The 26,738-nt window shown below is 38.1% G+C and overlaps 2 protein-coding genes across 2 annotated transcripts; one reads left to right on the forward strand and one right to left on the reverse strand.

The window, feature by feature from the left end:
- The first annotated feature begins 3,725 nt into the window (after window positions 1-3,725).
- On the forward strand, window positions 3,726-20,950 carry LOC105257429 (reversion-inducing cysteine-rich protein with Kazal motifs). Its single transcript, XM_011268035.3, has 8 exons — window positions 3,726-4,545; window positions 13,249-13,301; window positions 16,479-16,562; window positions 16,831-16,867; window positions 16,945-17,292; window positions 17,565-17,997; window positions 18,204-19,578; window positions 19,754-20,950. Exons 1-8 carry the CDS (start codon window positions 4,410-4,412, stop codon window positions 20,135-20,137), a joined length of 2,850 nt encoding a protein of 949 aa, XP_011266337.1. The 5' UTR covers window positions 3,726-4,409; the 3' UTR covers window positions 20,138-20,950.
- Window positions 20,951-21,372: 422 nt separating this feature from the next.
- On the reverse strand, window positions 21,373-25,512 carry LOC105257448 (probable ATP-dependent RNA helicase DDX46). Its single transcript, XM_011268058.3, has 8 exons — window positions 25,331-25,512; window positions 25,017-25,229; window positions 24,715-24,862; window positions 24,250-24,558; window positions 23,861-24,179; window positions 22,652-23,774; window positions 22,054-22,585; window positions 21,373-21,979 (listed from the first exon to the last, which is right to left on the reverse strand). The coding sequence occupies exons 1-8, from the start codon at window positions 25,348-25,350 to the stop codon at window positions 21,557-21,559; spliced, it is 3,087 nt and encodes a 1,028-aa protein (XP_011266360.1). The 5' UTR covers window positions 25,351-25,512; the 3' UTR covers window positions 21,373-21,556.
- Between the last annotated feature and the right edge of the window lie 1,226 nt (window positions 25,513-26,738).

Below are 26,738 nucleotides of genomic sequence, written 5' to 3' on the forward strand. Positions count from 1 at the left end.
ACACATTGATCTCTAGTATTGAGAGCAACGCGATTACAATACATTACAATTCTTCTAATCGCCGTCACATTGTCTTGGAGCCTTCTATAATGACAAGTCGGCGCGTAAGAAGAGAATGCATTATCCAAATTGCAGAATGCAACGCGAATCACGCACGTTGATGCCGTTGCGCGGACAATGATTGACACATGACGGATCGCGCCTTTTTATTATACTTGTCGCGATGTTGCAGAAACGTGCGACCGATGTATCCCGAATGCAGATGCGACTGCTCGAGATTCCGCTCGCGACAAATTTGAACGGGAAACTCGATTTTTCACAATAGGTGCACCGACGTTCGATTCGCTCGCTGACATTTCCAGCTCGACTCGTCGCCTCATTGACATGCGGTCGACGATCGGTGCAGGATACCCGACGTTCAGCGAACTCTTTATTTCTTTCTCTCCCCTGGTCTTGTCTCTTCTCCTTCTAAAAAAATAGATGAGTCATTAAATAAATCGAAGGATATTCGTTTCACTTCGATTTATTGCCAAACTGAAGATACCTAAAATTTCAGATTAAAATATCAAACACATTAAACTTTAATAATGTTCTCTTTAACTTGTTAAATCTTTACTTTTCTTTTCATAATTTATCACTTTCCTCGCTACAATAAAACTTTCTCGGCAAAACACTTTCTCTAGCAACTTTTAAAATGAATATCTAGACAGCATAAAGAGGCCAAAGATATTTTAATCAAAGATAAAGAGTCAAAAGATTTAAGGATGTCAAAAGAAGTTTTTAAAAATGTCTAAAGAATGATAAGACTTTTTAAGTCTTTAAATCATTCTTTTAAGAATATTGTCTAAGTTATTTAGATTGAGAGCAAGAGAAACTTTTCGATAAATTTAACGACAATGACTTTCTTACGCTGAATTAAGGTTTGCGATGAGAATCGAATTCTCGCTCATCTCGGCCGTTGAATGCATATGATACCAATTAGCGTGTACGCGAAGATAATTAATAACCATTCCAAGTACTTGAGCGAGTTAAATCGAGTCCGTTGCCGGATCGTGTTCCTGGTATTAGATCGCTCCGATACAAAGAACCTCATCGGGAATGTTTGTCTAGAGAAAATAAATAGACAGGCGGAAGGAAGGCAAATGTGGATCGTAACGAACGGGACTAAAATTCTCTGTTCTACAACACTAAATGTTAAGACAAAAATTTTCTGAAATTTTCTAAGACCTAATAATCATAAATTAATCATTTTTTTTATATTTCATCATACATATAATTAATTCTATTATTTTATATAAATTTAGGTAAAGTTAGGAAGAACGTGGACAAGAATAAAATTGTATTTACAAACATCTTATTTGCAATAGAACCGGGCTCGATAAACTGAAGCTGGAGCCAGCTCTAACATCAAGACCTTGCAAATTAACTACGTCTTCTCCTGTACGGAATAAAGATCCTTATGGTACCTCGTTCGATGAGGTTCGATGAGATTAAACCGGTATGCACTTTGTGATGACTCTGATCACGTTCACCAATCGGCGAAACTGGTTTCCTTGGAATCGGTATTCGCGTATGGATCTTTGGCAAAATCCTTCGTATAATAATTGAAATATATTCTATCTCTTCTCTAGAATGTCTCTATCAAGAGACACACACGTGTATAATCAACAACGTACATGTGAAGATCGATAAAACTTCGGAGATAGCGATTTAATTTTTGAAAATGAAACAAATATTATCAATCGTCAAATCCGTGACTATCGTAAAAAAAAAGAGACAGGCAAATCAGTGATAATTCCTTGTGTTTAATCTTCACACGATTGAATTGTTTTTAATTTCGAGAACAGACATCGTCAGGATCCAGAGGCTTACATTCTTACGATCGACGTATCGATCGCCGCGAGCGGATCGACTGATTTGTATATCGTTAATCATTGTTAATTATCTATGCGCGACAGGTAGTAGCGGAGCCGGTAGCACGGAGGTCTGTCCGAGCTGTGGTCCAGCACGCATTTGAATATTTATACGATCGCGCGCGATTAACATAGCGAACGTGTCTCGAGAGAGAAGAAACTTGGATCGCGGAACTCGTCGATCGCGCGTTTACTTTACGCGACTGCTAATCGGCAACGGACTTTAGACTGCATTTGTATTGTCGTAGAATCCAGGAATGATGACGGATAAGCAAAAAAATGTTCGAGAGACTCAGTCAGCGTCAGAACATCCGCAATACGATATTTCTCACGCATAAATCTCATTAAAAAATTAGATGCGGATATTACGTAAGAAAGATATATTATACAAGCGATATTAAAGGAGAAAAAAATAGATTGTACTAATGAATTGAGCTGATAGAATATGTGTCGAACTATGCATTTTAAACTTAATTTGCGTAAAATTAATGGGTTAACATAACTTTGCATAACACCCGCCAATTGTGCAACGCACGCAAATGACATACCTCTCTTGCTGTCATTTACATCGACAGTAGAATAACGGCCTTCTCCCACTTTAAAAGGACGGAGTGAGAAAGGGACCGAGAAAGAAAGAGGCGAGATTAAACGGGGAAAGAGAAAGAGAGGGAGAAAGAGAGCAAGCTATTAAGAACCGGTCGTCCGCTGCCCACGTGCGGATTGAAGGCGATTTATCGACGGAATAAATTAATAAATTACGAGCGCTCCGAGAATCCGCTCCGATCAGTCAATCAAATATCCGAAGATGACGTCGGACATGTTTTCGGACACCCGTTGGCCGCCGAGAGACATCGATAAAAAATGGATGGTGGGCTCCGCGGTCCACAAACTCTGACTGCATGATAAATCAAGCGGCGTAGAAAAATATGCAAGCTATGTGATTCGAGGAAATCTCGCTCCGACCTATAATTATGCCGTTCATCGAAAACTACACAGCGTGTACGAACTTGCTTAAGTAATTAATAACTCTACATTAATGATTAATTTATCTAAATAATCTTATCTCGCGATATAATATGCCTTTACAGTCTGTTAGCCAAATATACATGTGTAAATTAAAATATGATTGACATCTAAACATGAGGATTATATATACAGGACATCTCGTCTCTAGCTGGAGTATCGATACGATATCTCTGAAATATATTATGGAGATTTACTTGGCGTCATATCGCGATGTTATCAGCGGAAGTTACGTCCCTGGGTTATCGGCTTTTCTCCTTCTCGGAATACGAAGCCATTCGAAGCTACGAGGCAATGGGGCCCGCAACGACATTAGATTTATGGGCGCGGACTGATTTTCGTCCGAGACTTGCCTGTGGTGTTTCGACCCAAGTATACACTTGAGAAGACGTTGCAGCCGGAGAATGAATGTGGTCAAGTGGTCCATTACGCATGCTGTCTCTTCCAATTCGTTCGTTCGTATCTTCCTGTGCGCTATCCTAATTCTACACGCTGAAGAAAATCTCGATAAGCTGAGCGACAAAAAACGTATTTATGTATTATGCAAAACAATTTTGAAAGACTATTTTACATCAATGTTATCAGAAAACAGAAAAATGGATTTGCTGCCTAGAAATTTATTTCGATGGAAGATACTAAGATAAGTTTATTTTTATCTATTCTATAAATTTATTTATTTTTAATGAAAATAATCCATTATCTATTCTAGATTTAAGGAGGCATGTTTGACTTCCAAATCATTCGTTATAATCTCGTAATATTTTCGGTACATCGAGATTAATTAAAGATAGCAAGAAACTAACTCCAAATGGGAATTAATCTAAAGGAAAAATGTTTTTACATGAAAATACCAAGCATTAAAGACAATCTGATTTTGCTACTCGCGTAACAAAGCGCTATGCGCGTAACAAAGGCCTTTTCTTGACATACGCGGTTAGGGAACGATGAAGAATCCCCTCCAAAAATAAAAAAAATAAAAAAAAGGGTACGTGTGGATATACGACCGAAGATGTCACAATAGCGCATAGTTGCACCGCGTGACAACTGCGCGCGCCATACGTCTCTTCCCACCCACACATGCAATTTCTCGACGTGTTTCTTTCTTCCTCCCTATCTCTCTCTCCCTCGCTCTCGTCATCGCCTCAGCCCCCTCCCGATACTCGAGGGGGCACCGGCTTTCCTCTCCACGTTTCTTCCTCTCACCCATCCAGTAAAAAGCTCAACTCGTAAGTGCCACGAAAAGCTCAGTCGTTCGCGAGCTGCGCTCGAGTGCACACCTCGGTTCTGTACGAGTGTCACGTGTATCTCGTGGACATGTGAGTCCTCAGAGCGCCCCTGAAATTGACATCTTCTTTCTCCTCCTTATCCTTTTTCTCTTTCTCTTCTCTTTTTCTCCTCTTTTCCACAAACAAACACGTGCTCGTCGAAACACGTGTCGCGTACGTAGAGTGATGAGATGAGGTGAGTTCGCGCATGGTTGCGGAGGGATTCAAAGGTATCTCGCAAGTGCACACCGATAAAATGCATTATTTAACGATGCTGCTGATAACAACGATTGCGATCCTTTTCGCGCCGGTTGTTGCGAATCCTTTCTTCGAAGCCGCGCAAGGTAATTCGTTTTTTATTATTATCTTTTAAAGTTTTACGTAAAACTGTAATAAATAGATTGGAACAAAATAAAAGAGAATGACAAGTTTACCTTGCGATATAAATAGGTGAATTAAAATTCAAAGGCACTGTGAGAAAATATTACAAGATTAAATAAGCGAGTAAAGTGAATTGATAATTTATTTAGCGAAGCTATAAATTTTTATTTTTGATTCACCTGCTTTTTGTAGCGAGACGTGTTTTTTTATCATTTTTCGCGCATTTGTTTCGAAGAATTTGCAGACGAAAAACATTATAATAATTTACGATTAATAATAAATTTCTCTTGAATTAAAAGAATAATATTACGCAAATCATCGCCGCATAAAGTTAAATTGACATAAAAATATTATTCGACCGCTGAAACCGATAAGGCACGTTCGTCTCGTTCAAAATATTAGCAGTAATATTTTACGGTGGACGTAGGGGGATCGTGGGTGCTTCGGCATGGCAATGCGTTACTTATCACGGCGCCAGATGAACCGTGATTATTTTTAAGATTGTTCGGTGCGATGTCGCACGACCCCGATCTCCGATGGTTCTTTCGCGCGACGCGCAAAAATACGAGCCCGGGACAGATTCATTGAACCCATTTCTCGCGGAGAGTGTTGTTCGTCATCGTACGGCAAGAAGATGTCAACGACAACATCCCGCCACATGTGCGCGTGGTCCCTTCTTCCCCTGACCTCTCTCCTCGTTTCTCCGTCCTGCTGATTTTTTTCACATCTATCCTGTCACTCGGATATGGCGATTTTTAATGTCTCTCGTTGCTGTCGTCATTAGAAAGAACTTTACGAGAAAAAGAGAAACACTCGAGGAAGAATCTTTTTTATCGTGATTCGAGTGCCTTGCTATTGAGAGTGCTCGAATTCTCACGGATTGTCACTGCAAAAAGCTTCGCTTCTTTCTGCTACAGTCATCCATCACATTCTTCTACTTAACATTTAAAATAATTTAATATATTAAATAATATTTATTATAAATAATAATTTTTTATAAATAATATTTTTTATTAAATAATTTAATATATTAATTTAATATATTTAATTATTTTCATATAAAATATAGAGCCACTAGAGATGAGATTTTTGCTTCGTGGTTAAAATGATACACATATTTCCATTCATCCTTAAGAATTCAAATCCTAAAAACTGCAACAATTAAGATTTATTTTTTCATATAAAGATAAAATATTTTTTAAATATCCCGATTTAAAATTGCGATTTGAAATTTTACTTGAAATACGCTCGAGTCAAAAAAGCAGGTCCACTTGCAAAGTATGTTAATTTCATGATAATTATCGTCGATAACTATGCAAGTTAACGCGAAATAACATGAATGTTGTTATAATAACATGTGTTTTCGCATTTTATATTCGATAATTGTACACTGCTATTTTGGGTCGCGCAGTGTGTCGAGAGTTTGTTTTATCGAGATGCGATTTCCAGTTTCCATGACTTCGTGATTCTGCTTCTCCACTGCTTTTCTCTCTCTCTATCCCTCTTTCTCTTTCTCTTTCTTTGGTCACTTTAATCTTTTCTGAAATTTACATGGTGCACGTGCGTGCGTGTAAAGGAGGTGTCGCTAACGGTCTCCGGTCTCTTCGTCTTCGGCTTGGCTCGGAGGCGCATATTCGTATACGTACAATAAGAGAAAAGAGAGAAATGCACAAGCGGAGGCATTGGAAACGCGCGTGTATTCTTACAGTATAAGTATATCCACACACAAAAACCAGGGGTGATAACATGTCACAAATCTTGTTCGTCGATTGCATTTATCGAGACTGTGGAAAATATTGCGACTTGCGAAGAGGAGAACCATATATCTATGAATCAATAGTTCGATCTATGATCGCGGAATTCACTAATTTAAAAAAAAATGTGCACGAAGATTATGAAAGTTTGCAAATTACATTTACGTACTCTCTTATAGGAGATGCTGCAACTTATTTTTTCTAGCTTACACAGAGAGATTGCAGCAATATTGGGTTGTTTCAATAAATCAATGACGATAGATCTTCTATTCATCATTAATAGCTCTTTTCATCGTACGATATCGTGCGCATAAACAGCGCATAATAGATATCACTGACATGATTTACATAGAGAGTGAATTGCATCCATGTGTTGCAAATGATTAACACGTTACAAGTCGGTTTTGATGAAAACTGGGGAGGCAGAGGGAGAGAGGGGCAAGAAAGGAGAAGAAAAATGCGAGAGCAATTTATTTACATGACTAGAAAATGTAACGTAATTCCCTGTACACGCGTATATTACAAAATACACCGTTTGATTTATAGCTACACACCATGCGTGTGAATGATTATAAAGTCTGCGTAGCGTTACGTAATTATTTTATTCTAATGATATACGACACGACACCTTCGAAAAAATTATAAAAGGGCAAAAGGAAAAAAAAAGCAAATTAGACACAGCGATTTAATCTGTCCACTGTCGTTAAAGTCCACACACGTATCTCTTTCTTTCTCGCTTTCTCGTGATATTTATCGCGCGATTTTCCAATTTTTATACATAATTTTATGCATAATTGCATAAACGAATATGGAGAGATGTCAAACTATTTCATCGACGTGCGATCGCGAAGCGTCAAACGGCTCTACTAATGATCTTTATTTCAAATAGATTCTATGGAAGGGAAAAGTAGACGATGGTCGTTTTGTAGGCAGAATCCGTTTAAAAGACGGTGGGATAATTGGCAATTTGTCACGCGTATATACCTACACACATACGTGTATTTTTTAATATCGGCGAGAGTGTCGATCTTAATGATAACCGGACGTAAATTTGACGCCTCGCTCTCTCAAGAGGTGCGTAAAATCGCCACCGCTTTACATGTTGAGCGTGTAATTTCGCGCGTGTCCCTCCACGACTGGAAATTGGAGCGGCGTGACTTACGCAAGACGGTAAAATATACATATAATCTACACGTACACACCTACACAACCGCAGTTTCTCAAGATCGCCGATCGAGATCGATATTCTTAATTAACCGTTAACATCCGCTCATCGCCGCCTTCGATCCGCCTTCGTGGACCGTCAATGCATTTTATTATGCGCGTCGGTTTATCGTTTTTCAAGTAACTCTAATGCGCGGATCTAGTTTGTATTCCGCGCTCAATGAGCTCAATTATACTTTCAAGAACCGCGCGAAAACCTTCACTTTATAGAGAACGAGAAATCACATATCAATTTCCTGAAATTATAATATAACCAGAGTATTATGGTAGTCGCGAATGTTAATTAAACGAGTTGATAGATGTTAAATAAAATCCCGCGACCATTATTACAGACTCTATTATCGCGAATAAGTATAGGGATTATTTTCTCGCAACTGCGTGCGAGATATCGAGATTTAAACTCACCTAAAATTATATGTGTATACCGGTTTTAATTTTTAATTTTAATATCCCGTATCTCTGTCGAAGTTTCGCAAGTTTTGAAAGATCACGTACGTCGTCGGTAAACGAAGCGATAATTTTCATGTCAGCCGTATATAATTACATGTAGCGTTTAATCGATCGGCAATTAAATGTAGTACGTATGCAAAGTGGCATTCGGAAATTTCGGGGACACGCGTTAATGTCACGCTCGTGCCGAGATTTGTATCCGGCACTGTATAATTTGGTCGAGATGAAATCTTTTCCTCGCGGATGTTTCCTCTTCGCCTGTTTCCTCTCCGGTCGGTTTTTTTTACGAGCGAACTCCCTTTCTACGGTTTGATAATAAAACGCGGTCTAACGCGTCGGCAACGCACCGCAAGATCTCACACTCTGTTCGCGTAATAGAAAATCATAAGTGGCGATACGTTAACACTTAATAATCGTAATAACGACTATCCGCTACGATAATATAAATGGAAATAAGGAAAAAGAAGAGAGACAGAGCGTGACGATCCGGAACGTGTGTGCGAAGCGTATACGGGGACGATGGCTTAAACAAGCGTGTAAACATTTTCTTCGGAGAATTTCCTTCGATTTATCCCTCCTTATGTGTACTGCTCGAAATGACAATCTCTATTAACTGTGTGAGAAAGAAAAAAGAAATTGATGACTTTCCGATCAAAATAATTAATTTAAGAATTTTTCAAATGATCGCGTAAACTTGACGCTCTTTATATCTTTTTTTAACAAGATAATTTTTTTAATAATATAATTGATATAATTTGACGATGTATTAAAAAATCAATTGATTGAAAAGACGATAGAAGAGATCATCTACGATAATTGTACGTGTCAATTTCAAAATTCAGAGCGTGTATTCGCGTACAATGTGACAGACGAAGATAGTAATTAGGGAGATACCGGGAGCTTTTTGTGGACCTTACAACGACACTCGACAGTGTCCTCCGGAGGACCGGTTGTCGCGAATTTTTTTTCGCTCGGAAAAAAAGAGACGGGAGCAGATCTTGAGAGAAAGAGCGAGAGAGAACAGCAAAAGGGTTAAAGGAGAGAACTTCCAATAGGCAAGAGTTTTCGAAGGAGAGATTCTCATACGCCGATATATACACGGCGTGTGTCATGCAAGAGAGAAGAGATAAATAAACACATAAAACTCTGTGACAAGCTCCACGATGGATAAAAACATGTCGAAAGACACGTATCTCGATCCCCCTCTCCCCCTTATTTTCCCGGTTTGCTTCTGAGATACCTCTTCGTTGCTCTCCTCGTCGATTTCCTCTTTCTCTTTCGTTCGCGCCATAAAATGCACCAGCTCGTTCGGCGCAACACGTATAGGCTTGATGACTATATTAATTATATCTACAATTCTCTGATTTATTCCTTCGCCTATCATTGTATAATGACATTTTCGCGAAAATTATCGTGTCTGTTTGCGGATAAGGATGTTGCGTATCTATAATCAACGATGATAGCCGATAGCTACGAAAAACAACTATGTTCGCGCTGGCGGAGAATTAATTAATACATAATTAATAAGCATCAATTACATAAGCAACATAATCTTCTATTTGAAGAATATTTATTCAAAGTTTCGTATAAACAAAAAAAGAAAAAATAAAAGAATCAATAATAGCTCATAAAAGTCTACTTTGCAAACATTGATTTTTTAATTTCATGGAAATAAATTTCTTTCAACTTCTTTGAAAATTTGTATTAATTTCCATCCGTTAGAAAATCTCGAAGGCAAAGAAAGGAAGGTAGATAGTTTGAAATCGTAATACAAAATCGAAAGGGGTAGCAAAATTTGATTCCGAGTGCAATTTTATCGAGAGTCCTTTACCACTTATTCCGGTTTTCCGGAGATCCTTGTACCTTACATAGCATATCCGCTGGTACGCTCGTTATCTCGGGGCGTGGGAGAATCGCCCGGGTTTTACGAGCGCAATGACGATGTCGACGATGTCGCAGCGCTCGCCTTCGGGCGCCAAAAGATGCAGCTGCGAATGCAGTTATACGACCGTATATGCAACCGCGACTGTACGAAGAACCGGATGGACGAAGGGACCAATGTTGCACGACACATTCCCGTCGATCGACATCACCGGTCGTTTAAATTCGTCGAGGAAACGCGCTCGCTTGATTCCGAGAAAAATTCGCGGCGAGAGGAGAAACGACGATTCGCGCTGTAAATTACGCGCGTGAAGACACGCTTATTGTCTCCGCACGCGTGGACTGACATACTGAGCGTTTAACCGGACAGGACGTGACCGGAGACGGGAAGACATAAATTACGTTAAATGATTTACATCGTAGAAATATCACTATGTGTCCTAGTGATATTAATTATAATTTAATCCCGATTTAATCTCAAAATAATTTAACATTTTATAAAATATTTTTACATATTAATACATATTAATACATTTAATCTCCATTAATTTAATATATTTAATTAATGGAAATTAAATATATTAATATGTAATAAAAATATTTTAAATATGTAAAATATTTTAAAATATGTAAAAATGTTTTTTACATTAAATTTCTCCGTCAGAAATTGACTTAAAAATTTAGTCACCGCGCAGTTTTACTACAGTTGGGATCTGTCATTATCGGCGCAAGCATCATGCGAAATGGCATATGCATTGGACGTCGTGGCGCTTGAATAACAAAGAAAAAGAGAAATGCAAAGTCGCGAGAGGAGAAACGTCGAATTAAAATTTACAACACGTCTCTTCGGGGTACGGCATTATAATCGTGCAACATGTAATCCATCGAACAAATATGCGTTCTCGCAATCTAAAGGATTCGCCAGTATTATTATATTGTCGAGGACGATTGCGTCTCCTATTCTGTTATGCTAATGTCGAGAGACGGTGAACGCGCGAGACCGAGCTCTCTCGCTTCATTAAGCGCATTAAAATGACAATTTAAAATGCCGCCTGTCCCGTTCCGTGGAATCTTGAATTAGTCAAATTAAACGGCCCACTTTAAAGACGCTATTTGTCATTTCCCGACATACCACCATCGTCGCGTCGATATATTTCACAAGAGAAGTGAATCTATTACTGCTCCAAATATATAATTTGTACTTACGATTATTTATATGCTGCGATTCTTGACCAATCCATTTCTTCGTCGATGTCTTCTTCCTCTTTTTCTCCTTCGATAGATATGAGCGTAGAACGCGATTCTGAAAAATAAAATATATATTTATAAGCTGCCGGTAACTTGAACTGCACTCGTCGATGTTTCTCGTCAAAGTCACGAATTTTTCGACTTCTCGGGTAGCGCGTAAATGGATGGGATAAAGTGAAGGGGGTACCGCGCGCGGAGTTTAGATCGGTATATAAACGCCGGATGGTCGCGAACGACGCCGGTTATTTTTGTATCGTCCGCAACAGGAGCCACAAAACGTCGCGTTTTAAGACGCGACGCACTTGTCGCCGCAAATTTCACGCGGAAACGTCAAGGTTCTTTGTGGCGAGGATTCGATTAAAACGTCTTAAACGATCCGCGCGACTCCTTTTTACGACGACCAGGCGATTACGAATGCACTCGCATGAGTAACAGTAAAAAGTTCTCTCGCGCGATCCAAGACGGCGATAAACGGAAAGTAGATTGTAAAAATTTATAATAGTACCTTGTATGTGCATATAAGGGGAAAAATATAACTCGACTTTCATAAATCATCCCGCTATAAATATATTTTTGGGATAGACGCGACGGAATAATTCCCGATGGCGATGGCAAACGGATAAGTGCCAGGTGTTGGTGACCGAAACCGATATCTAGACAAACATTCGTAATTTATTCTGTAATAGGAGAACGTTTTTCGAGACGAGAACGCCCTCCTGTTTGCTCAGGAATGCAAACGATCTTTGTGTGTATGTGACACGACTGATATTCTTCATTCTCGACAATATGACTGCAATTGTAGCTCTTTGTAAGTGTCCAAATGCAAACGATAGATTAACGTGCCTCGGTAATTGAAAGGAGCACTCGATGAAAGAATATTTAGGCATTTTTATGCACTCCAAAGTTGATTATGTCAATTCTAAAAAATGCACTCTACACTTACACACAGACATATATGTAACCGGAATCGAACGATTCTTCGAAACGAAGCGAGAGAGGGCCACAATTTACTTTTAATTGGTATCTATTAGCTTCATTGTAACGCAGTGCATACGTGTCGGCGCGGTCGGCGGCCCTTAGGATTTCAGTCACCATTCAAAAGGTTCCTTTCACACGAGTTACTTTGATCAAACCCGCATATTAACCCCGTAAAGTCATTAAAGATCTTTCACGTCAAAAGTGACACATTGGCAGGAGTCGTTGATAACCGTTCACGATAAAGATAATCGCATGTGTGTACTGTTTACATAATTACGTTACAATCAAAGCGTTGTAAGGGTAACAAACTATCGTACATCAATAAGTTTAACTAAGCGAAATTGGAAAACCATTCTTTCCCCGAGTTGCCTCTAAATACGATCTTACATAAATTTTAGTACGAAAGATGACTCGAACGAAGGACAGGATATCTTATTCGATTGTTCGATCCGAGTGACGCGCCAAACAATTCCCCCCCGTCGTTTAATAATTGAAGACGCTGGGAAGAAAGGGGACACATAGAATGTTCCTCGACTGCACGCCACTGCAGTCGCACTAGATGAAACGAAAACTTTAATATTTAAAAGACCAACAGTGAAAATACTCGCTGCACGAAACGTCCACGAAGGTTTCCGACTTCTTTCCCTTGTTCTATGTTATTTTTATCAAATGCTTCACGTATAAATGTATGTGTCACTTTATTCAAAAACAATTGTATATCATAAAGATAAAACGATTTCGCTATTTGAATATAAAAAAATAATCTTTTGTAATTTGATACAGACAAAATAAATAAAAAAATAAATAAATAAAATAAATAAAATATATTTTTCTGTAAAAATTCAATCTTGGATTCAACTTTAAAATTTTATACTATATGTCAAGTCCTTCGAGAGACCGGTAGAAATTTGACATGTATGTATACGTACCGGCAGTATGTAGACTCTTGAAAAAAAGCTTTTCCACTTTCTCTCTATTCCTCTTATTCTGACGTAACGCAGGACACGTCTGCTTCGTGTCGGAGGAAAACTGAAGAGAGAAGACAACATGTCCATTCAACACTGGGCTACAGTTCCCACGTGTTCTGTTTCGACATATAAAATTAATATCCGTCTTCTGTTTCTATTGCAGAAATGTCCTGCTGCTCGCTTGCTGCTGGATCCTGTCGGAATGTGTGCTCCAAGGTATGCATTTTAAATAAACACATATTTACACTCTTGAGTTTCTTCTTTAAGAAATCTTGAGAGGATTTTCTGAAATAATTTCAATAATAAATATAATTTTGCGGAGGAACATTGCACTAGATTATTATTAAATCCTCTTAATTAAATCCCGTAATATAAAAAAATACAAAAAATTGTATAATATATATAACATATACTAAAAATTATGTTTTAACGTTATATTATCGTAACTAAATTATTGCAATTTATTGATTTTTATTAATCTATTTTAAACGGCACATTTTCTCCTCGGGCTGTATTTCGCATATAAATTGGCAAACATAAATTGCCGGTAGTAAAGTGTTCACAATAATTAACGATACGCGAAATTTGAAATTACTTATAACTAGAATCCTCTCTCTAATATACGAAACACTCGCAAGCGAGGTATAAAAGTACACCTTTCTTGTCGCGATAAAAAATTAGTCGTGACACGGGATACAATCTATTAATTATGTACAAGAGAGGAGAAGGCCTCGTGGGAATTTCAAAAAGACAATCTCAACGGCATAATCGTCTACTGGAATGAATGCGATATCACGCGGTTGATAAATCCGTGGGCCGACCCCGGGACGATAAAGGACACGAAATATGTCGTGTCCATGGATATATTAGGATCCGGGAAATAAAAACAGGAATATGACAAGAAGAGGAAGAAAGAGAAGAAATGGAGAGGGCAAAAGCGAGAAGGAGCAAGATATACCTCAAGCCGCTTCCTTCGATGAGGGTTTCTCGATGTGGGGTGCGTTTCGCTGCAGCTTCTTTAGAGAGGTGAGGCTGGTCTTCGAAGATAATATCGGGGGCCCGCTGCGAGATTTACGCTGGATCCCTTCGGGGCGCCCCATGGGCTCATTCATACGCAAATATTACGAATTGACGCGTTGAACATGGCGAAGGTATCGCGTTATCAATGATATCGTGTCTCCATGCAGTTTATTCGAAAAGGAAGGACGTGCACTGGGTGTTCTTTTGTTGATTTCTGATTACGGAATATATATAACGTATAAGAATATCGTCCATAAAGAATATTTTACAGCGAGGAGATTGTAATGTAAAAATAAATTTGTAATGTATATATGTTAATATATATTGTTAATAAATTCAAGATAAAAAAATTCATCATTTGCAAGAAAATTATAATAAGATACAGCAGAATATCATAAAAAAAATTTGTCGGTTTAACTTGTCACATATGTGGCTCTACATCGTATAGTATTTCTCGTAACATCGCTTATTTGAGATGTGAGACACGACAACGCGAGGTGCAGAAAAACTTCGAGAAAGTCGTCTCTCCGGATTGTCTTGCTTGACTACTGATGAGCACTTTCTTCCTCCGGCCATCTAGCAGCAAAATAACCGGAAATCGTGACGGAAGGTCCGAGTTATGTGACAAGTTATTCTTGAGATGGACAAGAAAGATGCCTATTCGTTGAACACATAACGTCTCTTCTTCTTATTCAGATCAGCAATATTTTTTTTGCTTTTTCATATTATAAAATAGATTTTCGATGAACTAGTTTCTTTTCTTTTTTTAATTACATTATATTTTTTTTTCTCCTATTGAACGATACGCCAAGTATTTTATTAAACTCTGAAAGATATGAAACTCAATAACATGTCAACTAGATTATATTTATAGTTTTTATTTTTAAAAAACTGAATATAAGCATATATACACACACATCATAATGTGATTCACTGTATTGGTCGAAGAAGATTGTAACTGACTACCGATTTAATTAGTCGACCGACACCTCGTCGCGGTCGTTTATAGTATCGTTTGTGAGTTCGGAAAATAAAAGCACGGGGTAAATTATGAAAGCTTGCGGCTCTATTTCGGTATCTTTTGATCTGCGCTGTAACTCGGAGACCGTCGAGGTTGATTTATCTAGTTCGAAATATACGAGCTTTGAAGTAGCATTTATTTCAGATTTTTTGCCAACAATAATGTTTTGTGCGTCAATTTCAGCGACATGAAAAATAAAGACAGATTTTTTTCGATATTACTGTTCTTTTTCTTCATATTCGGAAAATTATTCGCGAATCGTAGGCTTTATTAAACATTTATAATTTTTTAGCAAAAAGTAAAAATTTATTCTCATTAAAACCCTCTTCGACGTTGCTGCAAACTATTGCAAAAAATTCACGAGTGGATAATGCACCCCCTTTCAACATGGCGATGTAGCCCGGCTGTGCATACCTCCCAGAATATACCACGACGAAAATACGTACATGATTCTCTCAGCTCCACATCGCTTCTAACATTTATAACAGTTTAACTTAGCAGAGATATTCCAAAGATACTGACTGATTTACTAAATTATTATGTATATAAAATAAGTTCTGTCACTATAGAAAAGAAGTATAAAAGAAAAATAAAATCTGTCATATCTAAAGTAAGAAAATATGTAAAAAATATATATAATTAAAAAGATTTCTTTCTTCTCCATCCACAAATAATTAAATATAACCTTGTAATACATATATTGTCATTTTGAGAGAGAGATGAAAATATAATGTTTGTTCTTATAATCAAAACTATAAATTAATGTAAAAAATATTTCCAATATACGAATGGGAAGTCGATAACTTACAGTTCGGCAAACGTGACCTTTGACTATGAGCGTATCGTCAGGGCCCATCGGGACCCACCGCATGTTGATGGATGGTCGTAACTCCTGGCCGTGATGGACATACCGAGTGAATCCGGCATGTCCTCGCGGAAGGCACCGATTGAATCCGGAATGAGGATTACATACGATATCTGGCTCTGGAGACGATTGTCATTCAGTAATGGGTAGCAGGAAATCGCAGGGTCCGCGTGTTGCATTCATGTCCTTGATTTTTAATGGTTGTTAATGCACCATTCCGCATTTCGAATTTAGAAAGACGCTCAATTCAGTCTAGACAGACACTAAAGGTGTTGATGCCTCGAAATTTGATTCGTTGAAATAATTTACATTTATACAATGAGCTTTTTTTTTTGCTTGATGTTATTGTCATTTGTATCTTTTTTTCAGAAAGAGTAATTTTAGATCTTTCGCGGTATCTTAAAATTTTTATTCGTATTATGACCTCTCTTTGTAATTTTATTAGAATTTTTACATTTTTTTCTGAATACTTTTATTATACTTTTAGATATCTTTGGTGGTCCTGGGTGCCGAAATCGAGGCGAGAGAAAACGCTAATCGGCGTCTGCTGGAATTTTGTCCCATGGAACTGGTGAGTTTCGTCGATTACGTTTCTAAGGCTCAATCCCACGTAGTATCGATTCATTTATTCCATTCATTCGACTCGAATCGGAAGCTTCTTGACAATGGGCAACTTAAACGATCCAGGATGTCTGTAACGTGATCCACATTTTTTTCATTCGCAGTGATGGCTTTATGAAAAATGATCTCGGGGGACTTGCGGTCGATCGATCGATTATGTTCATTTTCTTCATCATTTTTTTTTGCTATTATATTCTCTCACGTTCCTTTTTTTCCAGATGGACTTCTGGTTCTGCGTGAACTCAACGTTGAATGGTAAGCTTGTCCATTGCTTCGCGTCTGTGCAATAGTGTTGCCGCTGAATATACCTAGTCTCATATGAATCTTTATAGAGCTCAAGAGGAATGAGAATTGGATAGGTCGAGGATGCTGCCGCCTTATTCAGAATCCCACGTGTCGCACAACCTGCGCCCTGTCGGGTTCCACAAACGATTTGAACGAGTCCTGCCGCCCAAGCGACGAGTCCGAATTTTTCTTTTGCTTAGAAAAGCGTGAGGAGGCGGAACGATGCTGTAGCAATGTTTCCAATGATACTTGCAGATCCATCTGCAAGGATATTTTTTACAAGCCAAGCAAGCAGTCTAGCTTGAAACTGTACAGCAGCAAGGGTTGCTTCCATCAAATTCCCAAATGCCTGAAGAGCGTAGCCGAGGTGAAACATGCCGAAGATCCGAAGCAACGTTAGTTGAATTAATACACATTTAAATATTAATTTTTTAATATGTAAAATATTGTTATTCATTGATTTGAATTATATTTATATATTCTTATTGATATTCATACATTAATTTAACATTGACAAATTGTATGAATTAACAAATGTATGAATATCATTTTAATAATGTATGAATATATCATTTTCTTATTGATATTCATACATTAATTTGATATTGATAAATGATTGATGCTCCGATGTGTTTACTAACGTGTTTAATAAATTCTATTTATGCAGATTTGCATTGTTGCGAGGAAGCCACAACTCCAGCGTGCCTAGACACATGTCGCAAGACTCTTCACATCGCGAACACTGATCAAGAAATCATGGATGCCTTGGCGGAAAAGTGCAGCCCGGTATTGCCTCAGTCGCCAATGTGGAGTTGTTTGTTGAAATCGGGTTCGACGAAGCCGGCGCGTTTACCGTTAGATGCCGGCAAACTGGCATGTTGCACAAAAGCGACGAGGCCCACCTGCCAAAATTTGTGTTGGCGGGCCTTTCAGGCCGACTGGGAATCTGCTTGGGCCCAGTTGGATGCGTTGTGCCTCTCGTCCAGCTTGGAGGGTGAACTGAGGAGATGTCTCGAGGATGCGGACGATCCTTGCGAGATGGGTTGTTCCGGATTGTCTTATTGCGCGCGATTCAACGACAGACCTACCACTCTGTTCAGGTATGAATGACGTGAATCAGATCTAATCAATACTTCTCATCAAATTTCTTTTTGGTCAAATACTTCACGTAAATACTTTGAATTACTCAAATTTAATTTGATTTGATTTGAAAATAGAATCAAAATTAAATTTATATTATGTTGAAATTATAAATCTCTTGAGAAATATTTTTGTTGATATTAGTTGGATATTAATTTTTCGCTAGGACATGTACAAGTACAGCTGACGAGGCTGCCAAGTGGGAAGCTGACCATTGGTCCAGAGGCGGAATTATTCGTGGATTAGGCGTACCTGTACGCGCAGCGGCTTCTTGTCCAGCGGAGACTTTACGCGCAGCGGCTTGTCTTCTGCAGTTGCGACCTTGTGAGACTAGAATCCACGAGACGCGACTCTGTCGTGAGGATTGTTTGGAATTAATGGCGAGCTGTGTGGATTGGGGTGCAATTACGGGACCGCACACAGCCGCAACTTTGTGTGCCAAGCTGTCGCCGGGTAGACCAGACGCGCCGTGCGTCTCATTGAGACCGTATCTGGATGATTCGCAGGATGACGAGACAGTGATCCATCCCGAGGAAGACATTACGACACCGTGCAAGCGGAATCCATGTCCGCAGGGTCAGCTTTGCGTTCTTCAACCGAATGGTGCCAAAATCTATCGTTGCGTGCCGGCTTGCTCTCTCGGTGAGATGTCGAAGCAATTAGTGCCAGTTGGATCCTGGATCCAAATTCCCCGATTCGATCAGCAGGGCTGCTTGAATATCTGTCAATGCACGACGCGTGGCCTAGAAAAGTGTCGTACGCCCAACTGTTTTAACTTCAAGTCCTGCTGGGTGCATGACCGATTCATTCAGCACAAAACCAACTTTTATCTTGAGTGCAATCCCTGCCATTGTTTCGAAGGCGAGTTTACATGTTCCAAGAAAAGCTGTGGCGAACCACGCGCGCCATCCTTGCCCTGCGATTGTCCAGCTCATTATGTCCCGGTTTGCGGCAGATTAGGCTTCACCTTCGCGTCTGCCTGTCTGGCGAAGTGCGCCGAACTGTCGGCTACCGAAGTAGAATTTGGCAGCTGTTCCAGCAGGGATCCCTGTGCGTCCAATCCCTGTAAAAGCGCAGAGAGATGTATTCGCAAACCTACAGTTTGTTTGTCGCGTTTGCACAAATCATGCCAGCAATACGAATGTGTGCCGATAGATTGTAATCCGCGCGATGAGTCCAGCGGACCGGTCTGTGATCGCGAGAATAGACAATATCCTTCTGTCTGTGCCATGATTCGAGCTGGAGCCACTTTGAGCTATAGAGGACCTTGTCTGAGGGGTTGTAGTCTGAGGGGTCCGGTGTGCGGCATCAACGGCGAGGTCTACGCCAACGAATGCGCGGCTTGGGCCGAGAAAATTATCGTAGATTATCAAGGTCCCTGCGTCGCCGTTGGTCTCATAGGAGAAGAGGCAAAACCTCGTTGCGGCGATGTTGTACAATGCCCTGCCTTGGTAGAACCATATTGCATTGGGGTCACTCCTCCTGGTGCTTGTTGTCCTGTTTGCGGAGGAGCAGCGAGATTATTTTATTCAAAGAAACAGGTAGATGCTTTAAAGCGTATTTTCTTAAATATATGAATTTTTCTTTAAATATTTTTGTTGTTTGAAAAATATTATATTCTTATAATATATTATATAATCCATTCAATTCATAAATTTTTAATTGGTTGAGCTAATTTACTTTTCCTTAAACTTCCTTTTCTTTCTTCATTTATAGTTGGAAAGAATCTACTATATAATGGACGAAGAAGCCGACAAGGACTCCGTTACATTGGAAGTTCTTCTGGGCGCTCTAGGTCGTCAGTTGCAAGTAGCGCAATGCGCGATTCGGGGTATGATGACGCCCGATTGCGATATCTTCATTGTCGTACAGCCTGTTGCCAAAAAACCATCAGCGTTACAATTGCGAGCTTGCGTGACGGAAACGGAAAAACTTGTCACCAGGATCACAGAAAGAAGTCCTAGAATCGCAGCGGAAGTTCCTCTGGGTTCATTGACTAGAGCAGAGATAGCTCACAGTTACGTTTCTAGTGCCATGAAAATTCGAGCTTGGCACGTAACAATTATTCTGTTTATCTTCATGTTAAAAATTACATCTTGAAAGCGATTATGTCAAAGAGAAAATAAGATTTATCGCTTATTCAATTCATGATTCAAAAATATTTACGCAGTAATGCATAATTTAATTAATGACGTGAAATATATGAGTTTATCAGTGTATTTACTTCATATTTAAGTTATAAGCGATAAAGCCTATTTTCTCATTCGTTCTGATTGTTGAAAGTTTTTTTACCTAATCGCAATTGCCATTCGCTGTGGCGAATGTCTATAGCGTGTCTCATGTCTGTGATTCTTCTAGTGCCTTCTAATAGCATATAACGGGATGTATTTTTAGTTACTGATTAATATTGCCAAAGAAAAAGAGCATATATCAAGAAAATGTACAAAGGGATAGGATTTCTTGTGCGCATAATCGAGATAATATTATAAGTTGTAAATAAAGACTTCATAAACATAAGTTACATATATGCATCACAATCTGCATATTGATTGATATATCAGTATATGTGTTTGCATATGTGATTTTTACATAGCGTGTCCTTCCAAAGATTCATCGTAATAATCATAATTTTTTTGAAAATTTTGTTATATGAAATTTTTGTGTAAAGGAGAAACCAACAATTTTATCAAACATGTCATTATTCTATGATTTTTTCTAGTACACGCTGCATAGATACGGTTTTACGTTGCGAAGTATTTCAAATTTTTATCGTATATGATAAAGAAATTAATTCATTAAAACTCGTCAAGCAGGTAATAAATGTGTGTTTGCATTTTATTTATAAATCTGCGATCGCCTGCAGTGGTTCGTGCCAATGATATGAATAATGCTCCCATAATTGTTAAGTATATTTTGTTATTATATTAAAAACAAATATTTCATATTTGTATTATTAAAAACAACTATGAAGTATTTATGTATAATTGTATTGTTAAAAACAAATAGTTTATATTATCATTTGTATGAATAATAAATTTATGTAATTTTTATCATATAGATATGATAATTATATATACACAGGATGTCTGATAAAGATTCATTCATGATTGCAATCATGAATGTATAGAGAGTGCAGTAAATTAAACAGAAACATTCTTTACCATTGTTTGCAATAATAATCGAAATACAAATTAAAAAAAATTAGTTAATAAACCCGTATCTTTTTTATTAATTTATTTCGTACAGACCATAGGATATACGCTCTAAGCTATCTGCGAGTGTCAAACAAGAACAAAAAAAAATTTAGTGAAATCTTTTTTTTTTTTTGAACGCATGTTTATTTGCCAATTCTTTATTATTAACTTAATAATTATTGCAAAAATTGCAAGATGATGCAGGATTTTTCTGCTCATAAGCGTTGATATAATTTTTATCAGAGATCTTGTATATTACCATATCCAAATATTATGATCTGCATGTGACATAATATCTCTATAATATATTTTACCATAGTGATTTTTATAAGACTTTATATCGACCACGTGATGCGGTGTGAGCGCCAGATGCTTGTAACTTAATAAGTTCTTCCTTAATGAGCCGAGATACCTCCGCCTTGGCTTTGCTGACTGCTAATTCGCTCGTAGATTCTATCGCCAGATATAATTTTCTCTCGCCCTCTGGTGGTGTTCTTCCAGGTGCAATATACGTCCCCCTGACTGTAAGGCCTGCCTCAGAATATTCCGAAATTTGAGCTAAAGCTTCCTTGCTTGTGACTCGCCATCTTGCTTGCTGTGGGAAGTCATTGATTTCGAGTTCCTCTTCGTACTTGCGGAACGTTTGTTCACCCGTTTCCGCGTCGCTCTCTACTAGATCTTCTTCACGCGGTTGATAATTTAATTTAGTGTTCAATTTTGCTGCCAGCTGTTCAGCGACTGTCTTTGCCTACAAGAAAAATAAAAAAAATATTTATTTATAATAGTAATATGATATTTGATAAATGAAAATTCGGATCTTACTGTAATAAGATTCGTAGGTCCTGCTCCTTTGAGTATGGCTTCCGCGGCTTGTTGAGTGGCGCCTTTCGCTTCAGCGCCCAGATTCTTAGCAATATTTATTTTCGATGCCAATCTCCTGGCTAATTCTAGTTTATCGGTGGCACTAGGTACTGGTTGACCGGGTACTGTGATGTTAGTCGCGGTTGGTCTGGCTATTTCACGAACTGTTCGTTTAGGCGCCAGCATACTCTCAATTTGTTGATCGATATCATTTTCAATGTCTTCATCATCAGAATCTTGCAATCCCAAAGCTGCTTTTTGAAATTTCTTTTTCTCATTTGCTAAAGCAGCTTCTGATTCATCGAATTTGAACCCTTTGCCACTGAAACCACCTCCGGTATGAACTTGCTTTCCATCTGCAGCTTGACGGGCCTTGTAACCCTCCCACAACTGACGCAAGGGTTCTGGAACAGGTACACCTGCTAATTCATGCGCACGTAGAATATCGCCGGCATAACGTTCTTGCTCTGACGTAATAAAAGTGTACGCATACCTAAAGGAAAAAAATGTAACACGATTAATTCATGAAAAGCATTTCGTAAAATTCAAAAGATTTTACCCTTTATTTCCAGCTCGACCAGTTCTACCACATCTGTGCACATAATCTTCATAGTGATTAGGGCAATCATAATTCACGACTAATACTAAATGCTTGACATCTAAACCTCTAGCGGCAACAGAGGTAGCGACGAGTAATTTTGTCCGTCCAGCCTTGAAGTCCAATATAGTCGAATCTCTGTCGCATTGATCTATACCACCATGAAGAGACATGCAGGAATATGAAGCTTTCATAAGATCTTTCAACAATGTATCTGCATTCTCTTGTTTGTCCACGAATATAATGATGGAACCTTTGTCTTGATAATGTCCAAGAATCTCGAGCAACTTGTAAAATTTTTGGTCTTCCTCGAGTACAACCACATGCTGCTCGACATCTTTACAAACAACAGAACGTCCACCGACCTGCACCTCTACCGGTCTCGTAAGAATTCTTCTGGCCAGCGCTTCCATTTGTCTCGGAAATGTCGCACTGAACAGCACAGTCTGTCTATCTGGTCTCACATTTTCCATAATCCGCATTACCTGCGGTTCGAAACCCATATCGAACATCCTATCGGCCTCGTCGAGTACCACATATGTCACGCGACGTAAATTGGTTACACGTCCGCTATTAGCAGCGAGCATATCGATCATCCTTCCCGGTGTACATACGATAATCTCAGCTCCTCTTTTAAGCTCCGCTATTTGCTCAGAGATGCCAGTTCCACCATAAACGCACACATGCGAAAGCCCCAGTGATTTTGTAAATTTTTTCGAGTCTCTGCCAATTTGCATGCATAATTCTCTAGTTGGTGTCATAATCAATGCAATCGGTCCGTCACCATCAGCCAATGGTGGCTGATCGAGTATATGGCGAAACATAGGCAATAAAAAGGCTAATGTTTTTCCACTACCAGTTTTTGCTATACCTATGAGATCACGACCAGACATAATAGCTGGAATTGCTTGGCATTGAATGGGTGTTGGTTTCTCGTAACCAAGTTTTTTCAACACTTCTAATTCCTTCTTGGTTACACCACATTGTGCCCAAGACTTGATAGGTTTTGGGCAACCTTTACCTTTCACACGAATACCTTCTAATTCTTCTTTGTACATTTCTACTTCTTCTGGTGTCATTCTTGCTGCAAGTACATGTTATAGATAGATTTCACATGAAAAATAAAAAATAATTTATATTGTAAAAAAGTATTAAAAAAAAAGACTATACCAATTTCAGGAACTTCAACGTAAAACGATTTTCGAAACGGTTGATATTCTGTTGTAGCATGATCAACTTTGGCTAATTCTCGTTTTTGTTTATTTGCTATACCAGCTGCAGTTTCATGAAGATTCTCGCCTTCTTCTTCACTGGAATACTCTAATCCATCCTGATTTTGTTCAATCAATTCTCCCTTTTGTTTCTGAACCTTTTTCTTAGCCACACCAGTCACAATAACCACACTCTGAGCATTAGAATTTGTGCCATTGTTTGCATTTTTTGGAGCTTTGCTATCAAATTTATTTACTTTTCTCACTTCTTCTTGAACCTATCAAATTATTTAGATGTAATATAAGTACATATAGGATTATAACTTCAATACGATTTAGAATACTTACCTCTGCCATAAAAGCATCTAGTGGATCAATTTCCTCCTCTTCATCTTTTACTTCTTCTTTCACTTCCTCTATTTCTTCCTTTGCACCTTCTTCTTTTGCCTCCTTGTTATTCTGTACCACAGGAGTCTCTTCATCACTATCATCCTCAAGGGACCATTTTTTCATGGGTAGCTGAAAATTTGCCAAAATAGATGTCTTACCGTCTTTTTTGGTTGCTTCCAGCTCTTTCTTCTTCCTTTCTGCACGCCATCTCTCTATCCTTTCTCTTCTCTTTTGCATTTCCAACTCTAGTCTTTTTTGTTCTTCCTCCTACAATATTAATTACATAATTATATATAATTATATTATAAATAATAATTATATTATATAATTATATATAATTATATTATAAATAATAATTATATTATATAATTATATAATTATATATATTGTTTATCTTTCTTCATATTATTTTTCAAGACTGACCTTGTCCAATTTTGTATGGTCAAAAGGCAACTCTTCGCTGTCCCCCTTCTCTTTATCCTTCCTGTCGCGTGACCGAGATCTGTTCGATCGTTCTTTGCCAGAGCGTGAAGACTTTGAGCCTGTAAGACGCTTTTCTTTACTGTCTCCACTAGTATACCGAGAACAATCAATGTCAACAAATTATGTCATTGTTACTATTTTTATGAAAAACATTGTGGATATATTTGTGACTAAAAAGAAAGATAAAATGGACAATCGTTTTCTTTCAGATTAAGATACCGAAACTCTCTTTAAGAGTGTACCGTTTTCTTTCGCGATCTCTGTCCCTCTCGGAACGTTCCCTTCTATCACTCCTTTCTCTGTCTCTATCCCGTGAACGACTCCTCCGCTCTCTATGACGTCCCTTGTCTCTGTCCCTCTCTCGGTCCTTGCTTCTGGTACGTCGTCGTTTCTTCTCAGGTTCGCCCGATCTAGATCTCGATCTCGATCGCGATCTTCGCCGATGATGTCTATCCCTACAATTGTTCGCAATAATTAGATCGATTATGAATTCGGCAGGTACACGAAGCGTCGTCAACATAACCACAAAATACAAAATGTAATATGTTTCACTTACTTGTCGCTACTTCGCACCATCTCGGCTTAACCGAATAAATCTGTTACACCAGTAATTGAATACTTAAATTGATAAAACTATTGTCCGCGCACTTATTTTATTGCTAATTAACATTAATTAATGTTTTTCCACGAGGAAAAACCACCCCAACTTCTCATACACGCAAGTGTCTGCAGCAACGCCCTCCCTTTTAGCGATCGAAGTGAGAAGCAGCTGTGACGTTGCGATTGGTTGCGATATTTCGAGAATCGCAATTTTTTCGAGAGATTTCAAATAAAGTGTGTGACGCGTCGTGTTGGGTTGCATAGTCTCCGTATCGCTCCGTATAATTTTCGCGATTGTTGCCATCTCAAAGTGAATATCGCGCGCGAAAAGTGCGTCACGATGATCGTTGTAATTCGCAGTGCGTTAAAATTTCGTTCGATCGCGATTATGTGTGAGTTTTGCGTCGTAATTTCAGTGACTCAACCGCATCCGTGAATTTTACAAAGATTGAACATGTGTGTGTATGTATTCTCGCATGTTCCATGGTCTTCTCTTGCTTGAAATACATCATTTGTAAGATGATCATCGATTCAGGTACATATATATATACATAAATGTATGGTGTACATACACGTATATCATGTCATCGTTTCATAATTAGCTGTGCGAATGATATTTCTTACTAATGCGTATGTGTGTGTGTGTGTGTATGTGTGTATGTGAGTAGCGATAGATTGATACATGGCACGAAATAGACATCGTGAATAAATATAAAATCGCTATTTTATTGTACATTTTATATTGGATATTAATAACATTAAGATGAGAAATTATTCAGAAAAATGTTCACGTTTCTTTACGAATGATTTGATTATGTTTATACTTGAATGTGCACCATACATGCACAGAAGTTGAAATAATATTTTTCAACTTTCTTGTACAATTATTATTACTTATATGATAGCATTCAATTTTTAAAGGCTACGAAAGATTGTTTATTTCTAGGATTGTTTCTCGAATCATTCTTATAAATTGTAATTAACAAATTATAAAATTGTAAGCCTTAATACATATAACGTTTTTGTCGATAATATCGTTAATGATTATTTACCATAAGAGAAATAATAGCGTTTTTGTCGATAATATCGTTAATGATTATTTACCATAAGAGAAATAAAAGGATACATATTTTTTCTTTTCATCAGTGAATAAGTTAGAGAACATTAAAATTAAACTAATTTTAATCTGATATAGTCGGTTAATTATTATGTGATTGCATTGTTATCGATCATTAATATTACTCATATGATAAAATAATTAATTAAAAAAATTAATTTTTGGGTAAAGGAAAAACAGCTTTCATTCCATTTTATCTATATATCAATATGTTCAAATATATGAAATATCTAGAATTATAATAATT

This window comes from Camponotus floridanus, unplaced genomic scaffold, assembly GCF_003227725.1.
Source record: "Camponotus floridanus strain SB8 unplaced genomic scaffold, Cflo_v7.5 scaffold74, whole genome shotgun sequence".
In the NCBI taxonomy this organism is placed as follows: domain Eukaryota; kingdom Metazoa; phylum Arthropoda; class Insecta; order Hymenoptera; family Formicidae; genus Camponotus; species Camponotus floridanus.

What these genes read in the sequence shown, in the direction of transcription:
- LOC105257429 (XM_011268035.3), top strand. Translation starts at nt 4,410, where the DNA reads ATGGTTGCGGAGGGATTCAAAGGTATCTCGCAAGTGCACACCGATAAA. An exon ending in TGCCGAAGATCCGAAGCAAC is followed by an intron (nt 17,293 to 17,564) that starts GTTAGTTGAATT and finishes CTATTTATGCAG; the next exon opens with ATTTGCATTGTTGCGAGGAA. An exon ending in TATTTTATTCAAAGAAACAG is followed by an intron (nt 19,579 to 19,753) that starts GTAGATGCTTTA and finishes CTTCATTTATAG; the next exon opens with TTGGAAAGAATCTACTATAT.
- LOC105257448 (XM_011268058.3), bottom strand. Translation starts at nt 25,350, where the DNA reads ATGGTGCGAAGTAGCGACAA. An exon ending in AGAGATCGCGAAAGAAAACG is followed by an intron (nt 24,863 to 25,016) that starts GTACACTCTTAA and finishes TCGGTATACTAG; the next exon opens with TGGAGACAGTAAAGAAAAGC. An exon ending in GACCTACGAATCTTATTACA is followed by an intron (nt 21,980 to 22,053) that starts GTAAGATCCGAA and finishes TTTTTCTTGTAG; the next exon opens with GCAAAGACAGTCGCTGAACA.